The sequence below is a fragment of the Pongo pygmaeus genome, chromosome 3, assembly GCF_028885625.2.
Source record: "Pongo pygmaeus isolate AG05252 chromosome 3, NHGRI_mPonPyg2-v2.0_pri, whole genome shotgun sequence".
NCBI lineage: Eukaryota > Metazoa > Chordata > Mammalia > Primates > Hominidae > Pongo > Pongo pygmaeus.
In genome coordinates, this window is record NC_072376.2 from 138092364 (window position 1) to 138120056 (window position 27693).

At 32.5% G+C, this 27693-nt stretch overlaps 1 protein-coding gene across 3 annotated transcripts in view; it reads left to right on the forward strand.

Annotated features, from left to right (window-relative positions):
* The window catches only part of FAT4 (FAT atypical cadherin 4), a 184148-nt gene that overhangs the window by 148715 nt on the left and 7740 nt on the right, over positions 1-27693 (forward strand). For all 3 annotated transcript variants that reach the window (XM_063664108.1, XM_054485864.2, XM_054485863.2), the window contains 6 exons: positions 5997-6101; positions 10942-11249; positions 18603-18688; positions 19582-19761; positions 22155-22279; positions 23946-24163. In XM_063664108.1, coding sequence (XP_063520178.1) covers positions 5997-6101; positions 10942-11249; positions 18603-18688; positions 19582-19761; positions 22155-22279; positions 23946-24163 — 1022 coding nt within the window. The remainder of the gene's footprint in view (positions 1-5996; positions 6102-10941; positions 11250-18602; positions 18689-19581; positions 19762-22154; positions 22280-23945; positions 24164-27693) is intronic.

Genomic DNA, 27693 nt, shown 5'->3' on the forward strand with positions numbered 1-27693 from the left:
AAAAATTAATTTCTAAATTTTCACAAAATGTAATGATACCAAAAATTACATCAGTTGTCAGGATGCCTCAGTGAATAAAAACCATTATTTCTGCCTCAGAAGTCTAGGGGCTCCTAGAGAAAAACTTTAGCCTAATAACCACACATGTAGTATTTATTTTCCTATACAAATGAAAATGTCTTGTACTTAATAGAACACTAATTAGAAAGCACAGTAACAGTAACCACATCAACATTTGTCTCCTGCTCCCAGGTTTTTGCTGTTTGCATCACATTCCTGGCATTAAATCCTTCATGGGAATGGATGGTGTTATAAAATGCAGCATTTTGATAGAGCTTATTTATAAATCTGGCTATCTTATAACATAATTAGTTCATAGTCTCTTCAACCTTTTCCATTCACTTTCACACATCTGGATGCATTTTAGGTGTAGTATTTGGAATAATTCCGGGGGTTTATTACCTTATGGAGAAGTTTTCCTATGTTCTCAATTAAGTCCCGATATTTCAGGAAAGATGAGGTTTGTTCATTCATCACTTTTATGTCATTTGACAGTATAAACAGTAAAATTTTTTCAGACATACCAAGTTATATACAGAATATGCATAGTAATTTTACTGAGAAACTTGCCAAACATTTGCTTTCATGAAGATGGAAAGAGTAACTAAGAGTGATTCTTTTAAAATTACTACAGTCATGTATTAGTGTTGTTGATGATCATGTGACTGGAAAACCATATAATATAAAAGAAATTTAGTAAATATATATGAAATTAAATTTTCTTTGAGATAAAGAAGAGTGGCTTATGTAAGAGAGAATAAAGAGTGCAATTATTTTTATTTAGTTTGATTCCTGAAAGCAGAATTAGGCAGTTTACATTAGGTAATACATTAACTTATAAAAGCGTTAATAACTTATGTTTCTAAGAAGTAGTATAAATGCTTATTTCTGTAGAAAATAAGCATATATTTATAAGCTTATGAACATTATGTGTGTAATCATATGTAATCATTTATAGTCTCATTGAGGTTGTATTTGTGTTTGTTTTACAAGACAAAGGTAAAAACTTTTTTTGGTTATTGCTTTTCTTACTGGCAGCCCTTACTAAAACATGGTATTTTTGCTTTTGTTTCAATGTAAAAAAAGCCATAAGGCTATTGAACAGGATACTTAGACTATCTTCATAGCTCCTTAACAATAATGGGAAACATTTGCATACTGTGCAAAAGACAGCTACTTTTGGCTAAAATAATTTGGAAAATATATAAGAAAATGCCTAGAATGAATAGCATATATTTATTGTAGAATTTCTTTATTAATAACATAATCAATTTAGACCTAAAATGGATTTTTAGTGTTGCACATATTCTCCCATCTCCTCTGTGTAGAAATACAGGAGATTTCTACACAGATTAAATACAGGAGATTTCTACACAGATTAAATACAGGAGATTTCTACACAGATTAAATACAGGAGATTTCTACACAGATTAAATACAGGAGATTTCTACACAGATTAAATACAGGAGATTTCTACACAGATTAAAAATAATATTTATGGTAGTTTAATATGTATATATAATCTAAGATATTAAATTGAAGGCTACATGTATCATAGGGTATCAAAAATTATCATATCTTCATGGGGTCATCCACTTTAACAGTTGAGAATAAATTTAGCTCTATTTCACGTAATCCAACATTAAAATGTGCTTGGACAAGTGAAACTTGAATATACATTCTTGTTGAAAAGACCATAGGTGATTACAATAGATTCAGTTCATGTTCAACACGTCATCACATCTTCTGCCCCTGAACATGAAAACAGACACAAAATTTCTCCTGTAAGTTTAGGAAAGTCTGTGGATACCATGGATTCCTATTACGCATTTATTTTCACCTTAAGCTATTCCCACTTTCCATGTGCTAAGAATTTACACTTCTTCAAGCACATCTCCTTCTAGTTATGATAAATAGTGTATGGCAACACAATTAATTGATGGATGTCAAAGCAATGAGATCAATTTATTCTTCTAAACAGCTGCTATGGCAGTAAACATATCTTAATAGAAGGAGGCCTCTTGAGTTCAAGAGGCATAAATGCCTATCTTTGTGCAAGTCCTATCAGCATACTTCCAAGCCTGAAGGCGTTTGGCAAGTATTGTTAATTGACTTGCAGCATTAATTAAGTTAATGATCCAAGATTTTGTTTCACAGTGCTTCAACACATCAGATTATTGTACCAAGAGCATGTTAGAGTAATTCAAACTACTGCATTCTCTGATACTCATTATGCTATTAACACTACAATTTAAGTAGATAGACTTGCACAAAACAATTCAGAATTTTGTTAATTTCTAATTGGGTAAAAAAGCGTAAACTTTCCAAATCTGAGAAATATGCATTTAGAAGCTTTCTTTTGATTCTAAGTAAAATTATAGCATCCTTCTCTCACACAAAAGACACAGGTGTTTTAAATAATAATTTAAATTTAAATATGTTTTCCTACTATGTCTTTGAATTCAAGTATCTGGTATGGCAACCTCTGAGTTCATGAATTGTAAAAAATTTTTACTCTTTAAATAGAGAACTCAAACTAAATTTTTAAATAGTAAATAATTTACATACTCTACCACCAACAAATAAGACTATTTTTTCCAAACTCAACAACAAATTCCTTTATTTAACCCCTAACGAAGCCATTTTATCTATTTTTTTAACTTATATTTTAGGTTCTGGGTACGTGCGAAGGTTTGGTACATAGGTAAACTCATGTCACAGCGTTCGTTGTACAGATTATTTCATCAACTAGGAATTAAGCCCAATACCAAATAGTTATCTTTTCTGCTCCTCTCCCTTCTCCCACCCTCCACCCTCAAGTAGACCCCAGTGTCTGTTGTTTCCTTCTCTGTGTCCATGTGTTCTCCTCATTTAGCTCCCACTTATAAGTGAGAACAGGTGGTATTTGGTTTTCTGTTCCTATGTTAGTTTGCTGAGGATAATAGCCTCCAGCTCCATCCATGTTCCCACAAAAGACATACTCTTGTTCTTTTTTATGACTGCATAGTATTCCATGATGTGTATGTACCACATTTTCTTTATCCAATCTGTCATTTATCAGCATTTAGGTTAATTCCATGTCTTTGCTATTGTGAATAGTGCTGCATTGCACATTCATTTTTATGTGTCTGTGTGGTAAAATGATTTATATTCCTCTGGGTATATACCCAGTAATGGGATTGCTGGGTCAAATAGTAGTTCTGCTTTTAGCTCTTGAGGAATAGCCATTATTAATTATTTGTAATTATCCACTAAGACAAAGTAAAAAGGAAACAACTTTATTTTTAAACTGAAATAATGAATGCAAGGTTGAATTTGTTTTTTCTTAACAATTTCTATTTCTATTTGTGTATACTTGAAGAATCAGATTCTATTGAGAATTTAAGTTTTATAGGAAATTCGTTCTCAAAACTAGTATTTTATTGGTTTGTAACATCTTCTGCCACTTTGTAATCACTGTATGTTTTAATAAATGAATAAGTCTTATTTATGTTAGGATATATTTCCACTCCTCACTCTGGAGTAACTGCAATAGCCTGTATTTTATATTTAAATTAAACTCAGATGTCTTTGTTAAAATATTTTATACAGGGTTAAATAAGAATTGATTCATATAATTATACACAAAAAGAACAACACTTAAATTTCATTTGTTGCTATTTAACTCAAGATTTATAAAGGTAGTATTTGTAAATGAAATTCAAAAAAGATATAGTAGCTTTATAGGAACAATGACTTGGGATTTATACTCATATATTTTTCTCAGAGAGCATATATGTCCAATTATTTGAGTAAGTATACATAGCAGTACCCTCTACATTTGTTACTTCTTATTTGTTCCTCATTTCCAGTCTTTAAGAAGTGAAGGTGGCAATTTTGTAACCCACTAACATGTTTTCATGATAACAAGGCTATATTGAACACACTTATGAATACATATATAAGTCTATGTATTTTATACATGTTACTTTTAACACAACTCTAAAATAATTTTTTGGATAAAGAAAGGAATGAAAGAAAGTAAAACTGCACCTAGTCGAAAAGCACAAGTGAAAATTATGTATGCTTTTACAGTGAAAACCAAATGGAAAGAGTAGAATATTACTTTCTTGAAGACAACTAATCAAAAATATGGCCAGTAGATCTTATGTATTTGCAACTGGGAAATACTGTGCTGTAAGAAAAAAAAAATCTACATCACTAAAATGGCCTTCACATAATCAGTTGAAAAACAAAATAGGAAAGAGTTCTGTGAAACCGCAACTCTCTGGTGAGAAATCAAGCACTATTTGAAGTTTTCCTGCCTATTTCTCAAATGTAGTACACTGCTACAATACTTAAAACCTGATTTCTGTGCCCATAAATTTGTAACTTGTTTATTTTCATGCCCTTGCCTTAACAATAGAAAGGTATTCTGAAATTGTTAGCTCAATGTTTTGCCTTATAAGGAGGTTCCCAATTTATTTATAAGGGAAAAAATGTTGTGTTTACGATTCTATGATGTACAGAAATGGGCTTAGTTAGCATCATGAGATCTGACTCACACTTATAATTTCAGACCAGAATAAGTGTGGCTCCGTAATCAAGCCACAAAAACAGAACCAAGTTAAACAAAATTTTGACTGTTTTAAGCAAAGTTAGTATGATGAAATGAAGTATCTATGCTCAGCAGTAGGTCTCGTTGTGCATATAGAATGCATATCATTTCCTGAGCTATCTAATAAATGCATTAGTGAAATCGGGCTGGGAAGTAGAAAGTAGCTTCCAGAAACAAATGCTATAGTATTTACAATCCTACTCTCAATGAAAAGAAATTAACTAAGAATTCTGTAACATCTCACTGCATTATGAAATTTGAAAATTAGATCCTAACGAATGTATCAAATAATTATACTACTTTAAAGTTGTAGAACAGTGGTATTAGAACATGTTTAAGTTTAGGTAAAAATAAGTAGCAACAACAAAAACAAGTGGGACTTGTTTTATACACCAAGTTTTATACACCATGTGATCAACTACCATAGTTTTGTGAAACCTGGATATGGGAGCAGAAGCCCTAAATTGGTCTGTGTCATAGTTTTACAGTTTCACAGACAATATATTAGCCTCCAAGAGGCTTTTCTTCCTCCCTTTTGAAATGTAAATATTTCCTTTGTATGGATTAATACTTCCTACTGAAATGGAAACACAGTCTGAGGACACTTGTTTGCTTTCTTCACTGCCATATCCCCCTCCATTATCATGTCTGGCCCATAATAAGCACTCAGTCAATATTAGTTGATTCAATTTAACAAGACCATGTATGAGAAAAGTCTTTATAAACTGAAAACTATGCTGTTTAGGTATTATCGCTTCAGACAAAAGACGAAGTATACATAATCTGTAGTCAAGAATAAATTTTCATAAGCATTTGAAAATATGATGTGTTTTCTTATTTCTTATTCTGCTTTACAACAGATATGTGTAATTTAAGTGATATTTCTAAGTAGTAGAAAGAGTGTAGTTTGATAAATAAGGTAAATTATTATCTTTGAAATACCTAAGTCAAGAAAATCTCTGCAGTGAAAAGAATACTGTAAGTTTCAACTTTCTATCTATAAAATATAAAAGTTGAAGGGACATTGACAAAGAAAATAAATTCAGTGAAAGCATTTAAATATGTTTATCATGTCATTTCTCTGCAAACAGTATTTTCTTCCAAGATGATTATGTAAATTATTTCCTAAATATTATAATGCACATTTTACAATAGGACGACTAAACAAGATTTTAAATTCTAAGATATTATTCTAATTTCCTTATGTCAAGTAAAATGTTTTTATATTTCTTATCTCCGTGATATGCCTTAGGAAAGATTTTTACGTATGGTAATGCTGTAATGGTGTTAATATATTTATGTATGAGATTTTAAAAAAACTGAATTTGATATATTTTAGGGAAAATGTGTGAATCTTCAGTCAATTACTGTGAATGCAACCCCTGCTTTAATGGTGGTTCTTGTCAAAGTGGTGTGGATTCTTATTATTGTCATTGTCCATTTGGTGAGTAAAACTTATTTGTTGATATAAAATGTAAGTTTATTTTTGCACACAGTTTAGCAATTTTGTTTTATTATGAGTATGACAGACCAAAAAACTATTGTTTTACATGGAAGGTTTTATTAAAATAAAATCTTAAATGTTTAACATTTGTAAAAGTTATGGAAATCCCATTGAATACATTGCATTGATCATTACTAGAAAAAGAGTCAACTCAAGATAATTGCACCAATATTGTTTCCGTAGGACATTTCCCCCCAAAGATTTATGGATATCTTCTTTTTAACTGAGAAGTTATGAAATAAAAAAATTCTGTAAGCACTCTTTCACATCACTCTCTATTTCAAATCTTTAAGAGTAGTCAAAGTAAGGTTTTTTGTTTGTATCACTTTTGTGAATTTTGCTTTGTTTTTTATTTTTGTTTTTTACATTAGTTTTTAATTTTGTTTTTTACATTAATTCAGCCACTTTTATTAGAAGGACTTAGTAACTATACATGAAGTTTTCATAATAGGCTTTTTGTAGCTGATACTACTTGACTAATAAAATTTCAGACTAATCTGTCTTTTGGGTAAGAAAAATTGTTAAAAAGAACTTTTTTGTATACATACATATTTATTCACCCTAGTGGAATGAACTAAAAGATTCCTTCCAGGTCTTATCCAACTGTTACCCATTACTGTGCCAGCCAAAAACCATGAGATCCAGAGGAAGCATTTGTATTAGCTTGGCTTGTTTCATAAGTTTGTGAACATTCCATTTTTTTTAAAGGCTGCTTTACACCACAACATAGAATCCATCTCCAAATGACTCTGTCTCTTTTCTTTTTTCCCCTTTGTATATTTATTTATTTATTTTTTTATTATACTTTAAGTTCTAGGGTACATGTGCACAACGTGCAGGTTTGTTACATATGTATACATGTGCCATGTTGGTTTGCTGCACCCATCAACTCGTCATTTACATTAGGTATTTCTCCTAATGCTATCCCTCCCCGCTCCCCCACCCCATGACAGGTCACAGTGTGTGATGTTCCCCTTCCTGTGTCCAAGTGTTCTCATTGTTCAATTCCCACCTATGAGTGAGAACATGCGGTGTTTGGTTTTTTGTCCTTGCGATAGTTTGCTGAGAATGATGGTTTCCAGCTTCATCTATGTCTCTTTTCTTAAGCAAGAAAGAGCAAGGATATTTTTCTAGTCTTCCTTTGGGCATATAACTGTGCTATATGGACCTGAAAAGTAAAGCTCAACCTATAGTAGATAATAGAATTTAAAAGACATATGCAGTTCCTAATAACCTGTATAATTTACTAGGTATTTTTAATTTCCAAACAACTTCATGACTATCTGTTTTTATTAAGCACATCAATAGAATGATAAAGAGAAACAAAATAGAAAAATATCTAATTTTGAGGAATGTATTTTACCAATGGTTTTGAGGCCCAGAAATTGAGTGATTTGCCCAAAGTCAAAAAATGAAGTTGAGACAAAACTACCCCAAAACAATGTAGCAACTAGAACACAAATTTTTATTTTCAGTCCAGTATGACATTCACAGAACCCCTTTTTATACAATTTCTTTGAAATTCTAACAATGCCCATGAAGTAATGAAAGGTATATCAAGGTCAAAATAACCACAACTTGAGATCTCCAAAAACTTTTTCTTTCTTTCAATGGTGTCTCATCATTTTAAGTGGTGCTGCTTTCTACAGATAACCACAGTCAGGTTTCATGGTTTAACTTAACATTTTGAGATAAAAGATAAGGGGATTAGAGTGTAAACTAGAAATGATTTTCAAGTGACTGAACAGAGATGTTCATATTTTTAGGGATTCCTTTGCAAATTTTGAGGATGTAAGTTTTGAGGATTTTGAGTTGCAAATTTGAGGATTTAAGAAAATTGATACACAATAAAAACAAGTTGCTGCTGCAGTGTAGTGGTACAACTGTCGTTGCCTATTAAGTGGAACTATTTGAGGGGCCAAATATACCTTCTTGTCACTCTGCTAGACATTGCCAGGGGAAGAGGAATAGCACAATGTAAATTAAAATAGACACAAATCACACATAGCCGGCAGTGCAAATTTCTCCCCCTATTCCTTCCAGGGGCAAAGACAAAAAATACCTAAACTTAGACATTGTCAGTTGACAACATAAGCACTTACAAAAGAAAACAAAAATCACTGAAACACTGCTATGTAATTTGAAACTAAAGAGACAGAATTAAAAACAAAAATGATTTTTGTTCTCAAATGGAATGTGGATGAAACGTACAAATAACAATGTCAGATGGAATGCCTCAAATAAATAGCCAGAGGTAGGTAGTTACACTTGCATCCTTTAAAACAAAGCTTCATCATTTTGAAGTTAGAAAAAAGTTTTTTGCACTGTTTAGCTTCTCATCAATAAAAGATTGGCTATTTGGATTTCAAAAAATTTTTTCGATACTTAGATTTTTTAATTTAAATTACATCTTAGGAAAAACATAATGCTTCAGACATTACAAAGGCGACATGTATAATTATAACTTCTTAGAATTAAGATGCAACCTTTCTGTGAACACAGTACCAAAACCTTTTAAGAATAAATTTTTTAAATTCCATAAAGAAATATTTTCATGTTTGAAAATACAGTATCAATTTGAATTAAAAGGTAAGTATCTATATACTTTATACATATATTTACACTCAAATATTCAGCACATTGTTAAAGATTTATTAAAGTTTATTCAGAAGAGACCTAAGTGAACACATAATACAAATTTTTCAGTAGTATTTTTATTTCATTTATATGCTTTATTTTTCCTTTTACTTTAACTTCACTTACTCTTTCTGCATAGATAGCATATTTATATACAAATTATTAATACATACAAATTATAAATATTAAATATAGATGCCACAGAAATGTATAAAATACAAATAAAAATTCTACAGGATAGATATAATAAATATATAATGTATAAGATTATACTATGTATAAAATATATTATCTCTATATATCATATATATGACATAACATATATATCAATAAATATCATTTCTATAATTCCTTTGCCTTTTCTTCAACTTCAGTTAAAGATTAAAAATTAAAAATTATGTATAATTTCTTTTTTTTTTTTTTCGAGACGGAGTCTTGCTCTGTCGCCCAGGCTGGAGTGCAGTGGCATGTTCTCGGCTCACTGCAAGCTCCGCCTCCCAGGTTCACGCCATTCTCCTGCCTCAGCCTCCCGAGTAGCTGTGACTGCGGGTGCCCGCCACCACGCCCGGCTAATTTTTTTTTGTATTTTTTGTAGAAACGGGGTTTCACCATGTTAGCCAGGATGGTTTTGATCTCCTGACCTCGTGATCCGCCCGCCTCGGCCTCCCAAAGTGCTGGGATTACAGGCGTGAGCCACCATGCCTGGCCAAAATGATGTATAATTTCTACTCATTTATAATATATATTATTTCAGTCTGGACAGAAAAGGAAAGGATAAATAACACAAACTTTTATAGCAACTTCTAGGCTGTTTTAATTTTTAAAATGTTCTGATATAAAATGTGGTAGTCAAAATAGCTAGACAATCAGTAGATCTGGCCTCAAATTTTGGCTGTTTCTCTTGGTTCTGTGACCTTAGGCAAGTTTTAAATACTCTATAAAATAATGGCATTGGTTCCTTCTAGCTGAACAATTCCCTCACTCTAAATTTTATGCATTTATGGGACATATAAAGCCAAAATTAAGAAATGAAGCCTTTGCAAGTTAATAAGAATCATGAGGTATTGGCATGGGTTAATTTTCCAATCATTTGCCACAGTCTACTAATATTTGTGGGAAAAGAATTTTGGCATAACATTGTAACATCAATAAAACTCATTTTTCAAGTTTGAAAAAGAACCAGCACAAACAAATGGGAATGCTGACTTTCAGAAAAACAGACAGCTATTTTAAAGTAGCCTGCTATAAATCATACCCACAGAGGGTATAAAACAAGAAAGGGATAAAAACTTAAAGACAGTTATTTCCTTTCCTAAATCAATGATTCCACTTGTCAGATTTTGTGGCCCTTGAAAATAACATGAATATAGGTACTGATTTTTAAAAAATCAAAACAAATGCATTTGCCATCTTCAATTGAGTTGAAATAGTTTTTAAGAACTATATATTATGAAGGAAGTATGTTGGCTGAAAATTGTAGCATAATACAACTTTTAAAAGATCAACAAATTTGAGCCGCTTGCGGTGGCTCATGCCTGTAATCCCAGCACTTTGGGAGGCTGAGGCGGGCGGATCACCTGAGGTCAGGAGTTCAAGACCAGCCTGACCAACAAGGTGAAATCTCGTCTCTATTAAAAATACAAAATTAGCCAGGCGTGGTTCCCGGCACCTATAATCCCAGCTTCTCGGGAGGCTGAGGCAGGAGAATCGCTTGAACCCAGTAGGCAGAGGTTGCAGTGAGCAGGCACTCTAGTCTGGGCAACAAGAGCAAAACTCTGTCCCAAAATAATAAAAAAAAAAAAAAAAAATCAATGAATTTTGAAACGTTTCTGGGAAAGAAATCTCTTCAGACATACTCCATTCCACTAAGCCTTTCATTTTGAGAAACAAAACATACTTAGATATGTTCCCTAATTAGACAATGAAAAATAATTACATCAGTTAATCATTTCTGCCATTTTTAAAGATCATTCATTCATAAAGATCATTAACTATTTCAATTTTAGTTTAGATGAATTTTTTTGGAAAGTGAAAAAAGTTGTTAAAAGATATCTCATTTTATAATTCAAAAATATTTTAATCAAAATATATAATAAAATTTCCCTGAAATTTTATGCCAGTTTGTCAATTTTCCCTCCAACAGGTGTCTTTGGAAAACACTGCGAGTTGAACAGTTATGGATTTGAGGAGTTATCATACATGGAATTTCCAAGCTTGGACCCCAATAACAACTATATTTATGTCAAATTTTCCACTATTAAAAGTCATGCCTTATTGCTTTACAACTATGACAACCAGACAGGCGACCAGGCTGAGTTTTTGGCCCTTGAAATTGCCGAAGAAAGACTAAGATTCTCTTATAATTTAGGCAGTGGTACATATAAGCTCACCACCATGAAGAAGGTGTCAGATGGACATTTTCACACTGTGATTGCCAGGAGAGCAGGAATGGTAAGATATTTCATTTTATTGTTGTTGTATATCCAACTGTATCTTCAAATAAAGTATGAATTGGGGTGCAAATCATGTTAAATTAGGTTTATTCATTAAATGAACACTTTAGTTATGAAAAACTTAGGCATAATATTTTTCTTTTGCTCATGACAACTCTGTTCAAAAACAATAAAAAGAAGAACAATTGAGAAAATAGCCTAGTGCGTGAAAAAATTTCATTGATATTTTTTGTATGTTTTTAAGGCCATGTCAGGACTATACTTAAAATAACTACCTTTCTTTCCTAAGTATTTCTGCCTTGACTGAAGAAACAATTTAGGAACAGAGTAGAATTTTCTACAAAATCTACATAACATATCTTAATCAAAAACACTTTATTGTTAAAAAATGGTAACAATAGTCTTACCTAGTCATAGTCTTTTTGCTGGTGGAGGGTCTTGCCTTGATATTGGTGGCTCCTGACTGAGCCAGGTAGTAGTGGCTGAAGATTCATGGTGGGGGTTGTGGAAATTTCTTAAAATAAAACAACAGGAAATGTTGTCACATTGATTAACTCCTTTTTCATGAAAGATTTCTCTGTAGCATTTGAGGCTATTTGATTGATACCATTTTACCCACAGATGAAATTGTTTCAAACTTGAAGTCAAGCCTCTCTCAAACCTTGATGCTAATTTATTAATTAAGCCTATGGAATATTCTAAATCCTCTGTTGTCATTTCAACAATGTTCACAGCATCTTCACCTGGAGTAAGTTCTATCTTAATAAACCGCTTCCTTTGTTTATCCCTAAGAAGCAGCTTCTCATCCTTTCATGTTTGTTTTGCAAGATTGTAGCAGCTCAGTCACATCTTCCGGCTTCACTTCAAATTCTAGTTCTCCCACTGTGTCTACCACATTGGCAATTACTTCCTCCACTGAAGTCTGGAAGCCCTCAAACTCATCCATGAGAGTCAAAAATCACCTTCCTCCGAACTCCTTTTAATATTGATATTTTGACCTCCTTCTATTAATCATGAATGTTCTTCATGGCATCTAGAATGGTGACTCCTTTCCAGAAGGTTTTTAATTTACTTTGCCCAGACCTATCAGAGGAATCATCATCTGTGGCAGCTATAGCCTTATGAAATGTATTTTTTAAATAATAGGACTTGAAAGTCAAAGTGACTCTTTGATCCATGGGCTGTAGTCTGGATGCTGTGTTAGCAAGCATGAAAACAACATTAATCTCCTTATACATCATTGTCAGAGCTTTTGGGTGACCAGGTGCATTGTCAGTGAGCAGTAATATTTTGAAAGGAATCTTTTTTTTCCGAGTAGTAGATCTCAACAGTGGGCTAAAAAATATTCAATAAACCATGCTGTAAACAGATGTGCTGTCATCCAGGCATTTCTGTTTACTGATAGAGCACAGGTGCAGTAGATTTAGCATAATTCTTAAAGACCCTAGGATTCTTAGAATGGAAAAGGAGCACTGGTTTCAATTTCAAGACACCAGCTATATTCACCCCTGACGAGAGAGTCAGCCTATCCTTTGAAGCTTTTAACCCAGGCGTTCACTTCTTTTCTCTAGCTATGAAAATCCTAGATGACATCTTCTAATAAAAGGCTGCTTTTTACATTGAAAGTCTGTTCTTTAGTGTAACCACCTTCATCAATGACCTTAGCTAGATCTTCTGGATAAGTTGCTGCAGCTTCTATATCACCATTCACTGCTTTGCTTTGTACTTTTACGTTACAGAGATGACTTCTTTCCTTAAACCTCATGAGCCAACCTCTGCTACATTCCAACTTTTCTTCTGTAGTTTCCTCACCTCTCTCAGCCTTCATGCAATGGAAGAGAGTGCCTTTTTCTAGATCAGATGTTGGCTTAAGGGAATGTTGTAACAGGTTTGATCTTCTATCCAGACTGCTAAAACTTTCTCCATATCAGCAATAAGGCTATCTCGCTTTCTTATCATTTGTATATTCACTGGAGTAGCACTTTTAATTTCCTTCAAGAACTTTTACTTTGTATTTACAGCTCGGCTAACTATTTGGCGCAAGAAGCCTATTTGGCCTATCTTGGCTTTCGACATGCCTTCCTCACTAAGCTTATTCATTTTTACATTTTGATATAAAGTGAGAGAAATGCAACTCTTCCTTTCACTTGAGCACTTAGAGGCCATTGTAGGGTTATTCATTGGCATAATTTCAGTAGTGTTTTATCTCAAGGTACAAGGAAGCCTGAGGATAGATAGAGAGACCAGAGACAGATAATTGCTGGAGCAGCCAGAACGTAAGCAACATTTGTCAATTAAGCTTGCCATCGTATATGGCACAGTTCATGTTGCCGCAAAATAATTACAATAGTAACATCCAAGGACACTTCACTCATCACAGATCACCATACCACATAAAATAATAAGGAAATATTTGAAATATTGTGAGAATTATTAAAATGTGACTCACAGTCACAAAGTAAGCACATGCTGTTGGAAAAATGGTGCTGATAGACTTGCTGGATGCAGGATTACCAGAAACCTTCAATCGGTATAAAACAAAATATCTGCAAAGTGCAATAAAGTGAAGAGCAATAAAATGAGGCATGCATGTATTTATAGATTATATTGATTTTATTATGTGGCTTTCATGTTACAAGAATGACATATCTATTTAGGACTTGTGTTTATTAAATAAATACTTTTCTTTATAAGGGAAAATGCATCACATCTTTTCTTTATTAATGTTTGAAAATATTTGACATAGTGTAATAGAATGGAATGGCTTATTTATTTTTTATTCTTTATTTATCTTCACAACTGTCTCTTCATATTTCCCCATCTCTAACAGCTATCAAGGATTTTTTTAAATAAGAAGATGCTAACAAATCTGTCTTAAAGTATTTTTGAACTTTAACTTTGAGCCTTTAAAAGTGTAGTTACTGGTGGCCAGGTGGGGTGGCTCACGCCTGTAATCCCAGCACCTTGAGAGGCCGAGGGGGGTGGATCACGAGGTCAGGAGATCGAGACCATCCTGGCTAACACAGTGAAACCCTGTCTCTACTAAAAATACAAAAAAAAAAAAAAAAATTAGCCCGGCATGGCAGTGTGCGCCTATAGTCCCAGCTGCTGGGGATGCTGAGGCAGGAGAATGGCGTGAACCTGGGAGGCGGAGCTTGCAGTGAGCCGACATCTCGCCACTGCACCCCAGCCTGGGTGACAGAGCAAGACTCTGTCTCAAAAAAAAAAAAAAAAGGGTAGTTACTGGTAAGATTTATAATTCACCCCAGATAAAGGAATTGTGTAAAATGTTAAATTGTCTATTAAAAAGAAAGCCTAGCCAAAACAACAAAATAAGTGCCCTTAAATCATTTTAAATGAAAAAACTTGGTATGTAAATGATTATAATTTTATTTCTGACTTCATGGCAATCTTTAAAATATATGGTAACTTATATAGTCCTTAGAGTGATCATATGAATCATACATTTGTGTGACTACAGAGAAATTTTTGCCACTAAATGTATGGAATATGTTATATTGCTGAATGCATATAAGCAATATTCAGAAGTAATATTTAAAATGTTTTTAACCAAGCTTTTGCTAGTTTTTTTTCCCTATGACACATAGTTAATTTTAAAGGCTAAAATTTATGCAATCTATAATTACCAATTTCATACGGGCATAAGACAGAAACTACCTTATAATATTAATTATTTTTCACCAATACACATAACAGACAATCTATTATCAAAGAACAAAATTTGTCATTTGATCTCAGGAATATTTTATAAATCCATGTTTATTTTGAATTGGCATCAGATACAATGACATTTCTCTCCTCCACTCTAATTTACTACAACATTAAAGGAAATTTAAGCAAGTTTTAAAATACAGAACTATTTTTAATTATGAGGGGGAAAAAGAATAATGAGTAGCTTTAAATATAACCAATTGATTGTGTCAACATGGTCAAGGGTAGCTGCTCAGACATGTCATTCACGGATATCACCACATCCATCAAACTGCATTCAGGGTCCTACCACATTATTAAATGTATGTTACTTGAAATATTGGTGAGAAAACAACAAAAGTATTGTATGGTTTTTATCAGTCATTTTAGTTATAGATGGTTTTCCATTTCCTTTTGAACTTAGTGTTAATATTTTCCAGCTGGAACATTTTTCTAATATATTTAATTTATATAGTGTTTGCTTAATAAAATTACCCCCAACATTCCGAAAATGATGTCAATACATAATGTTATATTTTATATTTTAATTCTAATATGCCCACATTTCCATATGATTGTAAAGGTTAATATGAATCGTAATTAAAATTTTATTTCTGTGAATTAGCTGCTTAAACAGGTGTTGGTCACCCTGAATTATCACCAACACAACCCACATATAACCTTTTGAAGTAAAATAATGGAATATTTTACTTGATCTTGGTCTCAATGAAGTTTACATTATGAGTAGTGCCTAAAAATCCACCTGACTTTAATGAACATTAGTAGAGGTATAACAAACAAATCTTGGATAAAATATATTTTCTGATTAGTAATAAGTTACTGCACTGATTTTTGCTTGAGATTTTAAAAATCACCATAATATCAAACTGGTATGCTCAGAGGAAGACCTCTGGAAGAATATAGATTTAATCAATTCTAGTATTCCTGATGATTGATGTAACCATAAATATTGGGCCTTAAAGAATTAGAAAAACATTTAGAGATTGATATATATAGATTGGGCTCACATTAGCCATAATAATATCCTAAAACTGATGAGTAATAGTAGACATCACCTCACCCCCATTCTCCACACATATGTAAGATAACCATATTTCTGGTATGTTGTCAAGTATACTACTATAATGTAAAATAAACAATTTTACCTGATGACCTCCAAGGTCACATTAAACTTCATGAGCATTTGATTCTATCAAAGAAGGACATGGGAGCAAGAGGTGAGTGGAGAAGGATGCAGTTCATTTGTATTATTGTGACCATAGTCATCAATTTTTAATAATACCAAATGTGAAAAAAAACTCTGTCATTATTACTTGAGTCATAGGAAAAATGTCTTCCTGTTTCAGAAAACATCCAAAATAAGGCCCCTACTGGATTCTGAATTTGTCATTTTCTACATTTGAAAATAATTTTGGTTGGAAACTGGCAAAATCATTAACCTCTAAGCTTTAAATCATTGCATAGTTGGGATAAAACATTTTAATTTATGGTGGTAAAGCTATAAAAATTCAACAGTAAAAGAGAATTTAACTCTGAAGATTAAATTGCATAAGCTTACTATTAAAATAAAACATCTCCTCCATTATTCTTTCTTTGAGTTGTATCAGCAAGCTTTTAGACATATATGAAATATTAACAATGACTAAAATATAATTATGTTATCCAAGGTTATTTTTCTAGTTGAGGCATTTATAAATATCCATGTGGTATTTTCTAGTTTATGATACTTTTAGGGATCTCTACAAGGATACTTGCATAATATATGTAGAGAGATGTGTTCAATCAAATAGTCACCTAAGCAGCAGAAGTTGAATTATAAAAACCTAATACTGCTTTTGAGATTGGGTGTCACCCCATTTTACAGATAACTGGAAATAATCATAACTATCAAAAGAGTTAACTAAATGGGACATGAATGTCTTGCCAGAGAATTGGAAGTATAGATTTTTCCTACAAATGTTAGTATTTATTATAATTTACTTGAAAAAAATGGCAAAAAAAATCCATGTGCCTCACAAGAGTTTATTGTATAGAGCTTATAATAATTAACTCTTAGAAACATTTAAGAATATGTTAGCCAGTAATATTTGATAAACAATAAATTGATTCTGCATTCACCTCAGTCTTTGTTTTTAAAATGTGAGATACTTCAGATAAATTTTTACAAGTCTCCCATTTAAATATATATTTTATGGATACTGCCTAAAAATCATAAGCAATATTGATAAAAGTGGAATATTAAGGAAATTAATCATTTTCATTCCTAATGGAAGTGGCCTGATTTTTTAATACAGAAAATTTGATATCCAAAACTTTGCATTTAAGTTTGGCATGTTATTAGTCAACTTGCTTAACTTCCTGCACTGTTGTCTACATTTGCTTTGCTCTTATTAAACTGAAATGATAAGCATCCTGATAAATGGATAATTGCATTGTATTTATATTTCTCTTCTACATATGTAACAAATTTGGATTAACCCTGTCTGTGGCATTCGTAAATTTAGAATAACACTTTATTGTCTGTGTTGGGAGAAACTTTTAAACCTCCTGTCCATTCAGATAATGAATTATTGCTATTCCTGTGATTTACTGGCACTACACTCCATCCTTCTTACAATTTCAGCAACTAAAATGTGCAAAGTTTGTCATTTGTCAAATTTTAAAGAAGTTTGGGGAACAAAGGAGGTGCATCACAGTAGCATTGGAGATTACACAATAATATGGATATACAACTTTGGTGTTAGACTGCACTGCAGCCATCCTCAGTTGCTGGTACTCATTATACAGGACTCTGACTTCTATGGTTATCATGTTCTTAGGCCCTTTAACCATAAATTTATGACTTTGTTTATCAATCAAAAGGAGTATTCATATGTTCTACTAAACAGAAGGCTTTTGTCTCAAGGCTTTTTGCATCCCTTAGAATGCAAAAATGACTACTTAGTCATTATTTAAATACTATTGGGGATTTTTTACTGTAAAGTGATCTACAGTAATACATCCTGATTATACAGAAATATGCTGTAATGTTATTTATAAATAATTATTCTTAACAAAAATGAGAAGAGCACTTACTTGATTTGTTTAACAAATTTCAAACTTTAATCCAAATATTTAAATTTTCATAGATTGCTATAATAGTATTTATACTGTATTTTCATAATCTTTTTGTAAATATGGCTGAAATCATACTAGAATAAGACTTTTGAAAATCAAAAATTAAGTGTCTTTTGTTAACATAGCTTGACAGTACAATAAACACATTTCTTAAGATTGTAATCTACAGGAAGATGTTTCAGACCTATTGTGTATTATTCTAAAAAAGATTAATGGCATTTTTATCTTTTTTCATCTATAAAACAGGGGAGCAGGAGAGGATTTTTAAAGGTACCCTTTTACCTCTTATAGGTATAGATAGTCATAATTTTAGTTTGAGATATCAAAGAAACATGTGCCCATGATTCAATATTATCATTATGTGATTTATACATTAAATCAAGATGTTATCACAGTTTCCAAGTCATGTTCACATAGAAACAAGTCATGGGTAGTGTTGGCTAGAAAGGCTAATAGGGACGGTAGAACTCAAAGTTGAATGTTTCTTTCTCTTGCTTCATAGGCAGCCTCCTTAACTGTGGACTCCTGTTCTGAGAACCAAGATCCAGGATATTGTACTGTCAGTAATGTGGCAGTTTCAGATGACTGGTAAGGAATATGATTAGTTTAATTTTTGTTATTACTTAAAATTTTTTAAAATAAATTTTATACCTAAAAATAATTATAGGATGCTAAGTAGTACATAAAGCTTAAGATATTTTATTTCCCTCTCCAAATTTTCATAATATAAATATATAGTCAATAATTACTGTGCAAAATGTGTTAAAATGTGTGAAATGAAGTGGTAGAAATAAGGATAAAATTGGAGAAAAGGAAATTAAATATAGCCAGTAGTCTTTGGAAAGATTAATGAAATAATTGCATATGACCTTCATTCTGAAAAACATGTAGGATAAAGACCCCAGTTCTTTCAAATGCATTTCTAAAAGTTTACGTGAAAATTATTAACAGATATTTTTCCATAGCACTTAAAGCTGAACACAGCAGTAATCTACCAGAAAATGTGATTTTAATAAATGATAAACAGAGAAAAATAAGTAGTCATGCATCATGATGCATCATTCGTTGCCTCAATCAACTTATTGGCATCCCTTGCATTGATCAACTTACTGATATTCTTTATCACCTCTTCAGGGAAGGAGCAATGTAATCTAATGTAAATATTAGAGTTGCCACTAATTCTACAGCATTTTATTTTCCCTCTGAGAGTATGCTCCTTCTTGTTGACTCAGTATTGTGATAATATACATCTAACTTGACTAATTGAAAACATAATTTCCATAAGTGTTATTATTTTTCATAACTCGGAAGTCTAACAACTCTGTGTGTTTATAGGACACCCTTCTACATATTTTCCATTGAAATTTATCACACTATAATAAATGTCAAAAAAAGCTATATTCACTCTTTTTCGAACTAAACATTATACTAAACATGTAATCTTTTGACACTAATATTTATATCTTCCATTTTTTATTTAGGACTCTTGATGTTCAGCCAAATAGAGTCACAGTTGGAGGTATCAGATCGCTAGAACCAATCCTTCAGAGGAGAGGACACGTGGAAAGCCATGATTTTGTTGGGTGTATAATGGAGTTTGCAGTCAATGGAAGGCCTCTGGAACCCAGCCAAGCTTTGGCAGCACAAGGCATCCTAGATCAGTATGGCAATTTTATTTCTTACTGTTTTAAAGAAAAAAATGCAAAAAAAGTATGCTTCAGTGAGCATCAAAAGATGAAATTATTATGCTCAAATCTCTAAAAATGCCAAATGATTTACATTGTTTTGAATTTTAAATATTATACTTTGAAATTTTGGCATAAAGTATGATATTTAATTAGAAAATTAATGTTTCTAGAGTCTGATACTATATATATATGCATGTGTGCATGTATATGTTTTATCCTCTTACAGAGAGTTGTGAAGATTAAATTAGTTAAGTTGGTAAGTTATATAAAAAAGGGTTCCAGCACATAGAGATATACAGATGTTAGCCATCATGGGTACATAGAACTTTATTTCACATTAAATAGTTTTACTTATAGACATACATATTCCTAAAAACTTGATACAGCTTTAAAAACAGGTAATAGCTTGATTAATTATTAACTGTAAGGCTTTTTTTATTTGATTATTAATTAGGTTTCTAGCAATAACTTAGGGATGTTAGAAATTACATATTTTATTTTAAAATTACTTTTGTTCATTACTGAAGTTTGAAAAATTCTGAAAAAATACAAGGAAGAGAACAAAATTAACCTATAATCTAACCACCCAGAGACAACTACTCTTAGGTTATTGTCATGTTTGTGACTGCTTAGTATCCCACAATGTGAATGTGCTATATTTTAACTATTGCTATACACTTTAGTTATTTCCAATTTTATTAACATACCAATTACCCCGTGATGAACACATTTTCACAAAAATCTTTGCTCACATTATTTTTTGGATGAGATTACTAGAAATAAAACTGTTAAGGGCAAAGCTAGGAATACTTTCTAATGTTTGTAACTTAAGTATTTTAATAACATTTGCTATTTGCCTTTCTTTTCCTACATGTTGTTACTGTTTTGTTACAAAGTTACACTAGTTCGTTATTATTATTAATCAAACAGTACAGAAAAACAAAGGATTGGGATTGCCACCATTGTTAATACTTTGGTGTGCATCCTTTTGTATCTCCGTGTTCACACAAGTACTTTTTTAAATATCAATTTTTTTTTTTCATTTAGAGATATTTTGTGAACATCTTTTTAGGTCAAAACCTACTGAAACAAAACTTTTAGACTTACCTTTAACTCCTCTGTTTCTGTTAGACCTTATGTCCAGAATGATGGTTCTGTTTGTTTGTTTGCTTTTTGAGACAGAGTCTTGTTCTGTCGCCCAGGCTGGAGTGCAATGGTGGGATCTCGGCCCCCTGCAACCTCCACCTCCTGGGTTCAAGCAATTATCCGCCTCAGCCTCCTGAGTAGCTGGGATTACAGGTGCCTGCCACCATGCACAGCTAATTTTTGTATTTTTAGTAGAGACGGGGTTTCACCATGTTGACCAGGCTGGTCTTGAACTCCTGACCTCATGATCCACCGGCCTCAGCCTCCCAAAGTGCTGGGATTACAGAGGAGAGCCACTGCACCCAGCCTAGAATGGTTTTTAAAACACAAGTCAGTTAACTTTTCACTTCTTGGCTCAAAGTGCTTCAATAGCTTCCCATCTCACCCAGCTTCAAAGCCAAAATCCTGACCCCGACTGACAACATTTTTATGATCTGCTATCTCCCTTCACTTCCTGAACATATCTAACTATTCTTCTTCTTGTTCCCTGAGCTCCAACCATGTTGGGACTTGGTGTTTCTCAAACATGGCAGTACGTTTTCACTTCAAGGCTTCTCGCTGGCTGTTTCCTCTAGCTGAAATGATATTCTACCAGATATACTTCATTCCCTTATTTTATTTAGGTCTTAACAAAGATTAAGATTAATTCACTGCCTAATCTAAAGATTCAGCAAACCTGCAAACTCACTATACCCTTTCTCACCTTGATTTTCTCTATAGCTATTTTTTTCTTTATTTTCTGCCTCTTCCACAAGAAAAAATAAGTACTTCCTGAGAACACGGTTATTTTTTCATTACTTTACTTCCATGCTTAGAACAGTACTTGGCATATGGTAGGCATTCAATAAACACTAGTTGCATGAGTATCCTGATAGACATGTGTCAAAAAATATGTGGTCCCTGGATCATATGTATTAACCAAAGTGTTTATTTGACCAATATATTTTATTCAAGTAAGAATTAATTTAAAGAAGAAATTGTCACATCTTTCTCATTATTACATAAGACATAATTTTTCTTGAATCTTCTTTAGTGTAAGGCAGACTATGTTTTCTAGGAAAACTTCTGGTTTGATTAGTTTCTCCAAATGTAGTTGTAACTTGAGCTTCAAATAATGGAGTGCTTGAAATTAAACAAGTTAATAAAAGTTTATATCGAGTTTTAGCAAACTTCTCCTCATCTTTTATGTGCGTTATCATTCTCATTATGATTTATTTTAGATGCCCTAGGCTGGAAGGCGCTTGTACTCGCAGCCCATGCCAACATGGTGGCACATGTATGGATTACTGGTCATGGCAGCAGTGTCATTGCAAAGAGGGACTCACTGGGAAATACTGTGAAAAATGTATGTAAGGTCTTCCATCTTCCCCTGGAAATTATAATAACTATGAAAAGTAAAATATATGCACCCAAGTATGTAATCAAATTAAAAATTATGCTTTCATTCTAAATATTAAAATATTAAATGGACAATAATTGGTAAAATACAGTGACATTTTAAAAATTATTTTTATAAGTTGAGGAAGAATGATATCCTTTTAAAGAATTGTTTACTAACTAAATCTCTAGCTTCCACTTTAAAGGCATTTTATTAACTTATTTTTGTTTTGTTTTATCTGTTAGAATGCTAGGCAATCTAAAAGATCAAAGGTTATAGTTACGCTTTTTTTTTCATATTATCTGCCTTTGGGGGATATTTTTCTGGTGAATTTTTGTGCATAAAAAGGTATACACACTAAATCACTCAACACTGAGTTGAAAACATCATACAGAGGCAGCATAATATGTTAAAATTAATGTTGATACTTTCATTTTAACGTGCAAGTAGTAGAATTAGTTTTGAATATTACTTTTTAAAATCCTTTCATCATTGTCTTCTAAGCCTAATGTTATTATTTAGACATTAACGATGTTCACATCATTTAGAAAATGGTGCTCTCTAATTTCGAGCTGCACATTTCACTAAAAACTAATGGCTCCTCTTTTTATTTTAATGGATTTTAAAAATTCTTCATTTTCAAACAAGTGGTTACTACTTAACTCCATTGCAGGTATCTGACTACATTTAAGGAGTCATTTGATTCAATTATGTTATGAAAACAAATAGAAATGCATAATAAAATTGAGGACATAATACAATCTAAAAGGTCTTAGCAGAAAGTATAATGGTGTGTAATTATATTAGATATAATGAAAACATAGAAAATATATATTGTCATGTGATTTTCAGTGTACTAAATATTTTATAAGGAGCCTAATTACATCTGAAATGTGAGTCATTGGCTAGATAAATACCAGAGACACTTTTTCTTAAATCATGATACAACTCACATACTATAAAATGTATCCTTTTAAAGTGTATCTTTCAGGGCTGAAATCTGTTTGAGCTCATTTTCTTAATATTCTTTCTTTAGCTATATTATTTGTTTCTATAACTTAAGCTTCAATATTTCTGGACTGTGGATTTTTTCAGATTACAATAAACTATAATATACATAGTGATTATACATGATGATAAATTATATGTGATGATTACTGAAAATAAAGTTAATTACAGATGTAAATACTTGATTGAACACTTCTTTGTCCTAATTTATAGCATACTAGAGACTAAAGATTACAAATCTTTTTAACCATGCAAACATATGTTTTGGAGACACAGTGAAAATGATTACAAACAAATTTTTCAAGTACATATTACCAACAAGTGGCTGTCTTTAGATATTCATAATTTATATAATGTGGCAAATAGTTTAGTAAAATATTTCCCAAATGGTTAATGACTGTCATAGAGTATTTTAATTTCATGGTTCTGAAATGCATTTAAACATGTGAAATCAACTTATATAATGATTCATAAATGGAAATTATTTTTTAAGAGTAGAGTTGGGGGACATTAATTCCCAAAACAACATTTTCATTGTCCTTTTCATATTTTTGTCACTATAGAAAATGCTCCAAGAAATGCCAAATGAATGCATTCATTTTCCCTTTTTTCCTTTGACTTCCAGCTGTTACTCCTGACACTGCCTTATCATTAGAAGGCAAAGGGCGCTTGGACTACCACATGAGTCAGAATGAGAAGCGGGAATATTTGTTAAGGCAAAGCTTACGAGGTGCCATGTTGGAGCCTTTTGGTGTGAACAGTCTGGAAGTAAAATTTAGGACCAGAAGCGAGAATGGCGTTTTAATCCATATCCAAGAAAGCAGCAATTACACTACTGTGAAGGTGAGATAAAAGCTAATGGTGACTTCATTTGATTAGACCGCCTGCTGTGTAGTGGTTTAAATCACTTCCCCCATAATTTCTGTCCTTTTCTTTACAACCCATTAGAGTTCCGACTAATGCTGGGCACTATTCCAATGTCATCTATCTTAACTATTCCCCAGGCATTGGCCAGAGTAACAAAGATATGAATGGTTTGGTTTCTACACACTTTTGTGTTGCTTTAGAGTAGAGAACCCTGCCAGGTAGGCCAGCACACAAAGAATTAGTTGCAATCTATTTTTCTGGTAAGAATTTATATCGCTTCTTTTCTTACTTTTAGACAAAGCTAACCAAAAATATAATGTTTGTTTGAAATACAAAAATATTTTTCTCCAACAATTATTTCAACTACTGATATGTATATGTCAATTGACACGATTAGAATAAGGAAAAACATTTTGAAATGAGGACAAACATTTTGAAATTATATGATTTCTGGAGCATATATTCAATTCTCTATATAAACTCTGTGAAGTAAAGTATATTTGGAATTTATTATAATTTTACTCAACCTTTCCAAATAATTTTTAAATAATCTTAAAAATTATACTTCATGAGAACAACGGATTGATTTATCATTAGGCTTTTACATAATTTGTTTTTTCTCATCTGTAAATAAGATACTAAACTTATATACAGATGAATAATTAGATATCCATTTTTGTATCGGCCCTTAGCTTTCTGAAGTTTTAAATCTATATTCTGCTTTCTTTCCCACAAATAAGTCATCTCCTAGACCAACAGTTTCTTTAGTTTAGTTATATTTACTGCCATCCATTAATATTACTTTGTATCATTCTACTGATAATTTTTTATATAAATTTTAGTAAATTCTTAAGATAACAAATCTAGATTTCCTGAATTATTTTCATCTATTAGTCAATATTTAATAACTACTCCAGGGATAGTTCACAGAGAAAAAGAGCAATATGTTCAGAAAAATTATTAGGTTTAATTCACATATAATACTAAAAATAAAAATAGATGTTCACTTCTAAACTTCAGCCTCTTTCATCCTCAAAATTTTTCTCTGTGCAAGCCAACCATGATTATGTTGCATATAAATATATTTAATAAGTAGTCCAAAAACCAATATTTCTTACCTTCTTAAATGATAATTCCTCTAGTCCAGTCATTTCCAACTAGGAAAGCTTTTACCCCCATGGGACATTTGGCAATATCTGGAGACATTTTCAGTTGTCACAGTTAGGAGTTGGGAGAGTACTTCTGGTGTCTAGAGGTAGAGGTCAAGAATGCTGCTAAACAGTAGCACTTCACAACAAAGAGTTATCTGGCCCCAAATATCATTAGTGCCAAATGGCAGGCACTCTACCCTTTTCCCCTACAAGAGAACATCTTCAGGTTTTAACTTTACCTCTACTGAAACAAAGGACCCAGTTCCAGAGTTAATAAAACAACTGTAAAAGAGAACACATAAGCCATTGTATTACATTATTAGTTGGTACTTATAATTTTCATTGAAAAGGGTATTAGAAGTAAACAAAGTAAAGAAGCAAAAAATGAAATAGGTCCTCATCTTCTATAAGAAACATATTTTATATGGTTTGAGAGGCTTCGACATTGAGGTCTGTGTGTTATCTGTTAAGCTGCTTCCAAGTCTTCGTGCCATTTAAATGACATATGAAATATTTCTGTACTAACGTACACTTTAAGCCAAGGAATTCAGTCAAAATACAATGTGGTTGAAAAAAATCAGACACATTTTTTTCTTCACTAAGGAAAAAGCTGAATGTCAGGATCCATTTTTGTCACCATAAATTCTTCTATTTCCAACAGGACAACGCATACAACTCCAGATTTTGTTAGCTTGGTAGAAATAACTTAATTTTTTTTTTCCTGAAAGGAAAGTAAGTGCAAATTAATTAAAAAATGAATAATACAGACCAAAATGCATAGTTTTGTATGAAAATTTTGAAAAGAAGCTTTTCAAAGATTAAGGGGCTTGGCAGGTAAAGAGAATAGGTAAGAAAAAATAACAACAGTGAATTAAGAATAACTAAGTAAACTGAAAGAAAGTGGCTGTTGTAAGCAGGCAAATTATTTGGATGATAGGAATATCAAGTGCTTATACAGACGAGGAAGCTAGTTAGGATGGACTTTTACTTATCAATTAGCTTATTGGTCACCAAGATGCCAGGGTTCCGTTTTTTTTTTTTTTTTTTTTTGGCTCCTTTTCTGATCCTTTCTGTAACTCTTTCTTATGGTTTGCATTCTCTCTCTCTCTCTCTCTCTCTCATCTCTTTTCTATGATTCTTTCTCTCTCTCTCTCTCTACACACACACACACACACACGCAGACAGAAGATGAGGACATTTTATGAAAAATGAGGAAGGGTGTTGGGTAAATGGGATTCCATGTGGCTAGAAGAGAGAGAGGGTGTCAGTGTCAGGTGTGGGCGGCAATAGTGATGAGAGGAGAGAGAAGAATATGTAGACTGGATTGGGTCTATTCAGAAAAAAAAAATTAAGAAGAGAAAGTTTCATAGAGAAAGGCAAAAGGAAAGCATACTTTTGTAAAACTTTGTAGGCCAATATTTAACTCATTTCACAAATCTGTCTTCATTCATGGCATATCCTATAGCTCCATATTTGATGTTCTGTAATAATAGTAATGTGATGGACTTTATTTCTACTCTAAATCAGTTCTTTTGTTTTGTGTTTGTCTGTTTTTTTAAGGGGGCAACATAGGTGATACATAATAATTGGAATAAGGAATTCAAAGCTCTATAGATTCAAATTGAATAAATGAGCAAATAAATACAGTCATGAGTTGCATAATGACAGGAATACATTTCAATAAATGCATTGTTAGGTGATTTCGTTCTTGTGCAAACATCATAGAGTGAACTTGCTCAAACCTGCATGGTACAACCTACTATACACCTAGGCTATACGGAATAGTCTATTGCTCCTGTGCTATAAACCTGTATGGCATGTTTACTGTACTAAATACTGTAGGCAATTGTGACACAGTGGAAAGTATTTGTGTATATAATCATATCCAAAAATAAAAAAGGTACAGTAAAAAGACTGCATAGAAGATTTTTGGGGGGATGGGGGACAGCCTGGGCAACAGGGTCTTGCTCTGTTGCCCGGGATGGGGGACTGCCTGGGCAACAGGGTCTTGCTCTGTTGCCCAGGCTGGAGTGCAGTGGCATGATCTCGGCTCACTGCAGCCTCCACCTCCCGGGCTCAATGTATCCTCCCACCTCAGCCTCCCAAGTAGATGGGACTACAGGTGTGTGTCACAATGCCCGGCTAATTTTTGTATTTTTCTGTAGGGATGAGGTTTCACATGTTGCCTAAATTGCACTTACTGTGACTGAAGCTTGTAGGACTGAAAGTTGCTCTGAGTCAGTGAGTCATTAAGCAAGTGGTGGGTCAATGCGAAGGCCTAAGACATTATTATACACTTCTGCAGACTTTATAAACACTGTATACTTAGGTTACATTAAATTTATCAAAAATATT